Source organism: Cebus imitator, unplaced genomic scaffold (assembly GCF_001604975.1).
Source record: "Cebus imitator isolate Cc_AM_T3 unplaced genomic scaffold, Cebus_imitator-1.0 Scaffold191, whole genome shotgun sequence".
Taxonomy (NCBI): Eukaryota; Metazoa; Chordata; class Mammalia; order Primates; family Cebidae; genus Cebus; species Cebus imitator.
Window position 1 is genome coordinate 1 of NW_016107506.1, and position 11239 is coordinate 11239.

The 11239-nt window shown below is 40.4% G+C and overlaps 1 protein-coding gene across 4 annotated transcripts in view; it reads right to left on the reverse strand.

Moving 5' to 3' along the window:
- Nucleotides 1–2730: 2730 nt before the first annotated feature.
- Nucleotides 2731–11239, reverse strand: part of MDH1B (malate dehydrogenase 1B) — a 24505-nt gene continuing 15996 nt past the window's right edge. For all 4 annotated transcript variants that reach the window (XM_017546685.2, XM_017546688.2, XM_017546686.2 and 1 more), the window contains 3 exons: nt 9181–9320; nt 8832–8883; nt 2731–3249 (listed from right to left, as the gene is read on the reverse strand). In XM_017546685.2, the coding sequence (XP_017402174.1) occupies nt 3119–3249; nt 8832–8883; nt 9181–9320 (323 nt within the window). In that variant the 3' untranslated portion in view covers nt 2731–3118. The remainder of the gene's footprint in view (nt 3250–8831; nt 8884–9180; nt 9321–11239) is intronic.

Consider the following 11239-nt stretch of genomic DNA (forward strand, 5'->3'; position numbering starts at 1 on the left):
CCTCAATCAATTTCTAGATTTGAGTCCATTTACAGACCCTGAACCCCTTGAATGAAGGGGAGACCGGACCCCCTTGAGGAAGGACCCCACTACATTACCAACAATTTATGCAGTGAATCTTTCTCCCATCCTTCCCCAAGGAGACCTCTGGCCTTTTACCAGGGTAATGTGCACTGGGGAAAGGGAAATAATTGGACATTTCAGGGACTACTGCACACCGGCTCTGAGCTGACATTGATTCCAGGGGACCCAAAACATCATTGCGGTCTTTCAGTTAAAGTAGGGGCCTATGGAGGTCAGGTAATTAATGGAGTTTTAGCTCAGATCTGACTTACAGTGGGTCCAATAGGTCACTGGACTCATCCTGTGGTCATTTCCCCAGTGCCAGAATGCATAATTGGCATAGACATACTTAGTCACTGGCGGAATCCCCACAATGGCTCCCTGACTGGTAGGGTGAGGGCTATTATGGTAGGAAAGGCCAAATGGAAGCCAGAAGAGCTTTCTCTACTAGAAAAATAGTAAGTCAAAAATAATATCGTATCCCTGGAGGGATTGCAGAGATTAGTGCCACTATCAAGGACTTGAAAGACGAAGGGGTGGTGATTCCCACCACATGTAAGTTAATACTTACACTCCTTTTTATATATATGGATCTATATATCCTATTAGTTCTGTCCCTTAAGGGAACCCTGACTAATACACTGATCTAGTCCTACTTACCCTTTTCTTGTTTTCTTACTTGCTGTTTGTTCTTTCTATACTATTCTAGTTCATCGGGGGGAAAAAAATCTGGTCTCCTTACTCTTATCAATTTCATTCTATTTCAATGAGAAAAATTTTAGTGATTAAATTGATTTCATTGATCACTGTATTTTTTTACAATCCACCTAAGTTATGGAAATGTTTCCCAAAATATGGAAAACACTATAATTGGATATATTTGATTCCTATGCTTATTCAACAAACAATCTCCTTACATCAACCCATTTTCTCTCTTTTATTATGACTAAAGTTCTTTCATCTGCATAAGCTTATTATTTATCTGGGTAGGGGTCTAAGAACCTAAACTGTAATTAGCCACTGAAACTGTTCTGATGTGAGTAGTCTCCGGAATACACATTCTACAATTTGGCTTTTCTTCCCCCACCCTCGAAAGCTGCCATCTCCTTCTTCATGACAGATCTTACAGTTTTTCTCACTTGTCACAAGGGCCTTGGTGCCCTCAGATTTGAAGTGTTGCTTAATGCCAACTAGGCCAAATGCAATAATCGTGCTGCCACTCAGATATTTAGAGAGACACTGTCTAGGTGGGACTGAGTTCACCACGCTTGTGAGGACAGTGATTTGGGCTGTTGATAGTCCCCTATAGGGCTCACATTACAGCTGGATTAATTCTCTAAGCCTGACACCATCTATTTTGTGCTTTGTCCTGAAGACTAAGCTCTGATTTTTTGTTTTGCTCAAATTCCTTTCTAAAGAGAAGTCATGCCCTACAAACAATAAATTCTCATCAGATGTGTTTTATTTAATCCTTTATATCGTCACTTACCTTCCAATCTGACTCTGCCATAACAAGGAATCAAATCAAAATGTTTTACTCTAAAATATATTTCATTGCAGTACCTTGAAATTGCCCTGCAAAATCTCTTGTGGGAAAAATCCACATTCGATAGAGAATCCCCTCTCTCCTTTGTTTTCCTTCCTTCCTTGGAAGATCCAGGAGATAATCTAAGAGCCAGGCACCCTTTTAAGTCTGATACAAAACAATTTACAACCTGCTCTCTCTGAAGTCTGCTATCTGAGTGCTTCCTCTGTATGACAAAACTTGGTCTCCACAATCCTTTATCTCAACCTGAACATTCCTTTCTATCAATCCCAGGTCTTTAGACAAATTCAACCAATTGTCTGTGGGAAAATGTTTAAATTTACCTATAGCATGGAGACCCCCCACCAGCTTTGACTTGTCCCACCTTCCTGAACAAAACCAATGTATTTCTTAAATGTATATGACTGATGGCTCATGCCTTCCTAAAATATATAAACCCACGCTGTACCTCGACCACCTTGGGCATGTGTTCTCAGGACCTCCTGAGGGCTGTGTCATGGGCCATGGTCACTCATATTTGGCTCAGAATAAATGTCTTAAAATATCACAGAGTTTGACTCTTTTCATCAACAATTGTGTCATCTGCCATCCACCAGTCATACTGCTAACTAGCCACTCAGCCAAACAACAGATGGCCCCTACCTACCTTTCCAGCCTCATCCATCCTATGCATCTGGAAGACACTGTATTCAGAAGATATGCACATTGATGTACATAAGATCTCTAGACATTTTTCATATTGCATGACTGAACTGACTCAGTTTCTGAAGAAATGCCCATTTTTTAGATCTCTGGCCATCTTATATCCCAATAGATTTCAAGATATAATTAAATTTTTTCCTTTATACAAGGCTTTCTCCTTTTCATGTGAGGGTTTTTTGTTTGTTTGTTTTTGACACAGGCTTGCTCTGTCATTAGGCTGTAGTGCAGTGGTGCGACCTTGGCTCACTGCAACCTCCGCCTCCCGGGTTCAAGCAATTCTCCTGCCTCAGCCTCCCAAGTAGCTGGGATTACAGGCACATGCCACCATGCCCAGCTAATTTTTGTGTTTTTAGTAGAGATGGAGTTTCACCATATTGACCAGGATAGCCTCGTTCTCTTGACCTCATGATCCACCCGCTTCAGCCTCCCAAAGTGCTGGTGTTAGAGAGGCATGAGCCATGGTGCCCGGCCCTCATGTAAATTTTTAGACTACTTATTATGTACTTTCCTTCCTTTTCATCTATCTTGCCTCATTATATGAAACCATTTAATTCATGGTGTGTCTTGGGATTTACCTTTTCAAATTCTCATGGGCCCTTTCCCCAGTGAGTGGGGCCGTCATTTCCTTATTGTGGCCCCAGTGTCTCTCACAGCATCCAGCAGATAGACGGTGCTTAGTGAATATCTGGTATTTTTCTCCAAAGATTTAAACAGATTTTAAATATAATCCTATTTTTAAATATAGGATAACTTGACTCCCACTTTATAGTTGGTGGGTGATCAAATTTCTTTCTTTGAAATGTAGTGTTAACTCTTGAATAAAAAGGGCATTTGAAAACATTGAGTGTAAGTATACCTACCATCTGAGATCTGTCCTTCCTGGCTGTCGTCTGTGATGAGTAAGGAGATCCTTTTATCTTTTTTATGTAGTTCAGTTTCTAAAATCAGGAAAGTCAGTATTGCATTAATTGAAGAGATTAAACAAACCTCACACAAGAATAATCTCATTGATATGTTAGTAAGCAGAGATCTCCACACTTTGAGAGGGTGGGAATCTCTGATTATTTTCAATTCTCTGATTTTGGAATACCTGGAAGAGTGTTTCCTTATGAGGGCAAGAGCCAAAGATGACAAAGTTAAGATCAATCAAATACACACACGCACACCCCTCGACCTTTGTTCTTTGTTAATACACAGCATAAAATCAAGTCTTTTTTTTTTTTTCTCACAAAACTGTTTATAATACAAGTATATTTGGGACAGTTAGGACTATCTGTAAGTCAATAGAGTCAGTTTTGGAATGACTGCTTTGTAGCCCACTCCCATGAAAGGAACTTGAAGCTCTATTCTGCCTAGTGTGGGAAGCACACAGAGGGCCTCTGAATTCTGAGAATAAAAGAATCTGAGGTAAATCAAATGCGCACTGGACTTCTATATATCCCTCTGTGCCTGCACCTTCACTTCCTGCATCCTCTGGGCTTTGGTTTGGCCCACTCCTGGTGACTTGGCCAACAGCCAGAACCTCCTCTGAACTCCCAAACCCCACACTTCCTCCCCCACTTCCCCTACTTTGACCTCACTCAGCCCTCTCTGGTTTGGACCAATGGCCCTGTTTATTTTGATCAGTTAGTCCATTCTGAAAGGCAGCAACTGTTTTAATTGGTTGGGATCTGTACCCATCCTGGTTGTTAAATAGTTTCAATATCCTCCTTGTTTGGACTCTTTTATTTTATTTTTTTTAGACAGAGTCTCACTCTGTCACCCAGGCTGAGGTACAGTAGTGTGATCTTGGCTCACTGCAACCTCTGCCTCCCTGGTTCAAGTGATTCTCCTGCCTTAGCCTCCCGAGTAGCTGAAACTATAGGCGTGTGCCACCATGCCCAGCTAATTTATTTTATTTTATTTCTATTTATTACTTCCTTCCTTAACCATCCTAGACCCCCAAAGTCTATTACTTCATCTGCTTTCTTGCAATGACCTTCAATTTCTTTGCCTCATCTTCTTCCTTCCCAAATGCTAAGTGAACTGGACTCATTTTCCACTCTTATGTTCAATGTGGATAACCAAAGTCACCTTAGCTATGAGGGTCTGGATTGGATAAAGAAGGAAGTAATAAATAGAAATAAAATCCAGCTACTTGGGAGGCTGAGGCAGGAGAATTGCTTGAACCTGGGAGATAGAGGTTGCAGTGAGCCAAGATCGTGCCACTGCACTCTAGCCTGGGCGACAGAGTGAGACTCCATCTCAAAAAAAAAATAGTAATAATTTTTAAAAATAGAAAAAAGCTTATAAAAGGGCATAAATGATATAAAGAAAAAGGATATAAAGAAAAAATATTTTTGTATAGCTGTACAAGGTGTTTGTGTTTTAAGCTAAGTGCTAACAGAAAAGAGTTTTTAAAAACATAAAACTTATAAAGTAAAAAAAAATACAGTGAGCTAAGGTTAATTTGTTATTGAAGAAAGAAAAAAAATTTTAAATAAATTCAGTGTAGCCTAAGAGCATGGTGTTTATCAGTCTACAGTAGTATACAGTAATGTTCTAGGGGTCCACCACCACGCACAGCTAATTTTTTGTGTTTTTAGTAGAGACAGGGTTTCGCCATGTTGGCCAAGATGGTCTCAAACTCCTGACCTCATGATCTGCCCGCCTCAGCCTCCCAAAGTGCTGGATTACAGGCATGAGCCACCATACCCAGCCTAAAAATTACTTTTTTCTTTGTAATTTTTTTTTGGTTAAAAACGAAAACACAAACACATACATTATTAGCCTAGGCCTACACAGGGTCAGGATCATCAGAACATCACAAGGTGGAAGGAATTGCTTAACCCCATTATGTTATGGAACCACTGTGGGATTACGCCATCTGCCATTGACCAAAATGTTGTTATGCACACATGCCTGTATTTCAAACCTTCGTGTCCTTCCTTACAAGCCCAGCCTTTCTCTGAGTCTTTGGCCCTCTGGACCTGGTCCCACTGCCTGTTTTGTTCCTCACTCCTCCATCCCATACACTTACTTGCATCTGCATCCATCACCTTCTCCCTTTCCTTCCAGCCTCAGCAGCAGAGACACTTTCAGTGTGGAGGTGACCCTGTGCTCTGGCACTTGAGTTCTACTCAAGCAGAGGACCCTTCTGCTCACTCCCCTCTATCTTCACCCTCTCCTCTCTAATAGTAGTTAGACTTTAACTTCCAACCATCCAGATATCGATCTGCCACCTCATATTTTTGGATATATGTATCATGCACATGGAACAAAATCCAAGAGGCACAAGAAACCCTAAACTGCAGAAGTCTTCCCTCCCCCGCTACTCAGGTCCTGCTCCAGTAGGTCACTATGGTTATCAATTTATTCTCATTACTGCCAGTTGCTGACAACTCTGCGTCCTCATGTCCAGCCCAGAGCTCTCTCCTGGGCTCCAGAGACATGTTATCTGTTATCTACCAGACACTTTCACTTAGATGTCTCTTGAAAATCTGCTCCTTCTCCTTTATTCCTTACATTAATTGTACCTTCCCAATCATTTTCATGACTCAGTACACATAGTAAGTGACAAGGACAAGAGAGGCAACCAGCTGGAGGACTCCAGCTGCCCCAGATTCTGCCCCTAGAACTGAGGATATCAAGAGCTCCACATTCCCAATTCATTTGTGGCCCACTGTTTGGGAAGTTCTGCCTCAGATAACACCACGGCCATGTGTGGAGATGTTGAAAACATCAGGGGCATTCTTGACTCTCTAGAGCGCTCTGTTATCCTCAATCTCAGATTGGTCAAGTTCTGTCCACTGTATCTCTTGCAAATCTAGCTTTTTCTCTACATCCCCACAGCCACTTCTTGCTTAAGGTCCTCATCATTTCTCTGCCTGCAACAAAGCTGGTCTTCCTGCTTCCTCTCTCCCCCTCCAATTCATTCTTCCCATGGCAGACAGTGATCATTTTAAATTAGAAGCTGCTCCTGTCCCTATTCTGCCTAAAATCTTTCATTGGTTTTAGCAAGGCCCCTATTTACCTTCTGGCCTCATGACATTCCTCAAACTCTATTTACCAGATAAAGCAAATTGGCAGTTCTTCGAAAGTTCTTTCTTTTTTCTTTAGCTTTGAATATGTTCCTTTCTTTGAACAACTCTCCCATTTACTCCTACCATGCCCCTGACTGTTGGCCATCCTTCCCCTCATAACTCAGTTTCGATGTCACCTCCTCCAGAAAGTCCTCCCATCAAGTCAGAGTCCTGATGGTGCCCTTCCCACTGCTGTCATGGTGTATGGCACATTCCTTGGGCCTACAACACTAAGCACACCAGTTCCAGAGTGACACTCTGGCCTCTAAAGCTAGGGACCTTCCTTTCTACTTTGCTCTCATTTCTGCCCTCTCCATTCTACAAAATTGGTGTCATCAAAGTCACGAATGACTTTTGTCCTACATCCACTGGGTACTTTTCAGGTCTCATTTTATCTGATACACCAATAGCATCTGACATTGTAGACCAGTCCTTGTTCTTCAAACACCCTCTGTCCTCAGGTCTTTTACATCATCCGATTTCAGGGGCTTATCCTGCCTCTCTGACCATCATGGTCGTCTGTCAGTTGCTCCTGTTCCACCTAACCATGACGGGCTAAGTTCCTCCAGGCTTTCTCCTCTCACCTTCTCTCTGGACAATCTCCATCATACAGATAGCTTCATTTCTATTTATGAGGCAACACCTCCTCGTTTGGCAACCATAGTCCAGATCTTTCTGAGCTCCAGGAAGTATGCAGTTCTCCATATGACATTTCCATTTTAGATCTCACACAGGTATTTCAGAATCAAAATGTAAGAAATGAAACTCATACTTTTTCTACTCTGGCACCATGCTGCTTCCTATTCCATCCACACATGTGCATGCACAAGTGCGTGCGCACGTACGCGCGCACACACACACACACACTTCCCACATTCTCATATTCTCTCTCATTCTTTTACCATTTTCCCCTTATCAATATTAAATCTGCCCAGTTGCTCAGCTAGAAGAACTTTGGGATTCACCAGAGCCAATGCATCAGCAAGTCTTGATAATTCCACCTCCTAAATATCTCTCAAATTTCTACTGCCTTTGGTCTTGGCTGTAAGCATCTCTTCCTTGTGTCACTGAGCTATCCCCCAATACCAGTCTTTCTGCAAACAGTCTTGCCTTATCCCAGGATATTCTGCAAACTAATACCACACCTGACCAGGTTCTCTCCATCTGGAAACCTTCTGTAGCTCTCACATCCACTCCTCATGGCTGTATCTCTCAGCTCCATCTCTTCTGGCTTCAGCCACACACGCTTTTTCCACAGTTTTTTCAAACAAGTTAATATGTACTTTCCTGCTTCAGGATCTTCCCTTCTATCCCCAGGCATGAGCTCTGACAGCACAGCAGCCAGTAGTTACTCCTCTGACGTGCCACAATTGCAGTCATCTACATCATGTGTGGCCAGCCCCTTGATGGACTGAAGGTTCCAAGAGGGCAAGATCAAGTCTATCTAATTCACTTCTGTATTTCTAGCTCCTGCTACTGGCTTATAGTTGGTACTGCATACACATTAGCAGAGGAAGAAATACTGGGCTCCAAAAGACACTTGACTAAAGCCCTTTGCATAAATAAATTGATTTATTTCTACACGTATATATCCATACTTGAGATCATCTTTAAGGCAAAGAAAATATGTCAGCCCTTCCTTATTTCTGTATGATTGGAGAAAATACCAATAAGAAAAACAAGCTTATTGAAATTTATTGGCTTTTAATAAAGTTATCTAAAAATAAATCTGGTGCTGTGGGTTAAATTGTGTTTCCAAAAAGATATGTTGGAGTCTTAATACCTGGTACCTATAAATGTAACCTTACAGAAAATAGAGTCTTAGCAGATATACTCAATTTAAGATGGGGTTATACTGGTTTAGGGCAGGTCCTGAATGAAATGACTGGTATCCTTAGAGAGAGAGAGAGAGAGAGAGAAAGAGAGTGAAAGAAAGAGGGAGATTTGGAAACACAGAAACACAGACAGGAAAGACAGACATGTGAAGAGGGAGGCAGAAATTGGAGTGATGCAGCAACAAACCAAGAATGCAAGCACTGCAACCCAAGGCTAGAAAAAGCAAGAAAGAATTCTTTTCTAGAGCCTTCCTAGAAAGTGTGGCCCCGCTGACACCTCACATCAGGTACTCTAGTCTCCTGAGCTGTGAACAAATAAAATTTCTGTTGTTTTTAAGCCATCCAGTTTGTGGTAATTTGCTACAGTAGTCCCAGGAAATTAATATGATACCTGCAACACTTATAAGATCCTAGTGTCTTTAACTTGTGTTTTCTTTAACATTCTCATGAGATGTTTTATTTCAAAGGACACATGGGACTTAGCAGTTTATTTTGTCATTAATTTAGTTTAGAAATGATAAAATATAAATGGGAGTTATTCATATTAACAGTGATTCAGTTATAACAAATATTTTAATACTCTTTTAATAGAAGTCCAATAAAACATCACATCTAAGAGGTTACCTGATTGGTATGGCTGAAAATGTATCTTGTCTCCAAGTGCAACAAGTTTCTCCTGTTGAAAAATTTTATAATCACAGAATTAAATGACCACATTCCTAACTTAATTATTCTTTAATAGAAAAACACTTTGATTCTTGAAATAACAAATAAATGTTTTAACATACCAGAAATTGTATAACCAAATGAGTAGTGTTCTTTCACTGATTTTTTTCAAACATTTATAATCCCATTATTTTTAGGAATTAAAAAAAAATTGAATCCATAGAAAAACCAATGTATGCCTTGGCCTAGGGGAATCAGTTTAAGGTCATTATCAAAGTCAGTCCTCTTGCATCTATTCTGACATTACCTGAATTAGATCACTTGTCATTCTGGTCATTATTTGTTCACTTATTTCAATATCTTTGAGATCTGTAAGAACCACCCAAGTTCCATTCTCAAATTTCACAGGCATAGAAAAGACGATCCCTTCAGGAATACCAAACTGGCCTACAGTGAGCAAACACAAAGCAAAGCAACACAGCAGAACTTAGAAACATACGCCTTTTCTGTTAAGCATTGTAGAAAAAAACAGACAAAATACAGGATTTTTAATGATAAAGATGGAATTAAATTTCTGGGAATTCTTCTCCAAGGAGGACTGAAACACTCACTCTAGAAGGACTGACTGAGCAACTATCCAAGTTCTAACAATTCTGCCATTTGTATTTCTCTCACATCCAGAGGCTAATGCAGTCTTTCTCTCTCTTTTTTTAAATAATCATATAATTTTATTAAAGAGCTTTCCAAATTCAACACTAATGTGGGAGCCATAGAACAAAAGAATGCAGTCTTTCTCTTTTGAATCCTGTGTATATTCTTTTTGTCTGTCTGCGTAGCTTTGTCCCTGACCCCCTATGTAGCCCATAAGCCTAAGTCGTTTGTCCATCTGGCCTTCTAGTCTTCTTGCCTGCTATGCAGTCGTATAGCCAAAGTATAAAGAACTGGGAAGGGAAAGGAGGGGAAGCAGGAAATTTGGTTATTTTGTCATGTGTTTGTTTCACGTGGGATGATTTTCTTTACATATTTTTACATCTTAGGCAGAAGTCATCCTTCGCTTAATAATACATTTAATTTCTTTAAGATATACAGAAATACTTATATTTGGATGTGCTCTAAATAAAAAGATTGACAATATTTATTATTAACTGAGTACCATTCAGACAAAATTGTCCCCATTTCTGGTACCTCAATCACATAAGAAAATTATTCCTGCTCTTCCGGACAACAAAAATGTCACTGGGGGAAAAAAAATGAGGACATTTAAGAAACCAAGATCTAAAAGACTTTTCCTTAGAGGGATACCCAGGTCCTCAAGTTATGCTGTATTTTGTTTACTCTGTGAAGAGCTAGCCTTATGGACAGATGAGATATGAGGGTTTACCTATTCAGCATGGTTTCAGAGAGACAGAGAATGATCATTTGCCCCTCTCCCCCAAGTACTGTGTTATTTATTTTTGAATACAATTCCTACAGAGATTAAACTTTCTTTCTACAAATAAAGATAAGGTTTTAAATGCCTATTTCCCTAAGAAGATAACTTGCTTATTTGAATTCACACTATGGCAATGTTCATGTACCTTAACTTCAATTGAACAAGATTCATTGAGTGTCTATCATATAAAATGCTGCTCCTGTGAAGGTGCAGAGAGGTGGCCCAGAAAAAGCCTTTGCCCTCAGGGTGCCACAACAAAGGGGACATATGCAACTAATCACACTATCAAAAGCAGGCAGACTATAATATTCCCTGTGATAGGGGAGCAAAATGCTATGTGGGGGTATAGAAGAGAGAAATAAGATTAATTCTGACACGAGGGATTTCGAATTTCTTAACCTGCACTAGAGTCACTGAAACAATAGGGAATATGGTTGTTCTACTTATAAAGAATACAAGAGATGGAACAGATTGGGAAGAAATACTGTAGATTCAGTTTGGTATATGTTGGATGGAAGTGACACCATGACATCCAGGTGACAATGTTTCACAAGCCAAAGCTCAGCAGAGAGGCTGAGGTCTTCAGCTCTGGGAGTGAATTAGCTTGCTGAGGGAGAAAGTAAAACACAAAGGGAAGAGATGCTTCAGATAGACCTTACAGATGACAGAACATCAGCTATTCTCTTTCGTGTTTTGTAAAAATGGCAGAAGTCTTCCGAATAGTTTTTAGTAGATTAAAACATTAGGGCTGTAAAAGTTTATATGCAGTATTTGTGGATGGAGAGCAATCTTTCCACATACCCAGTGCTGCCTGGTACCCTAAGGTCTGGGTCCTGTAGTACCCCTCTCTATCCTGCCTTTACATCTGTCTTCCTGTGGCTCCCTGTGCCCAGTGTCCTTTCCACACTTGTCTTCTTTTTTTTTTTTTTTTTTT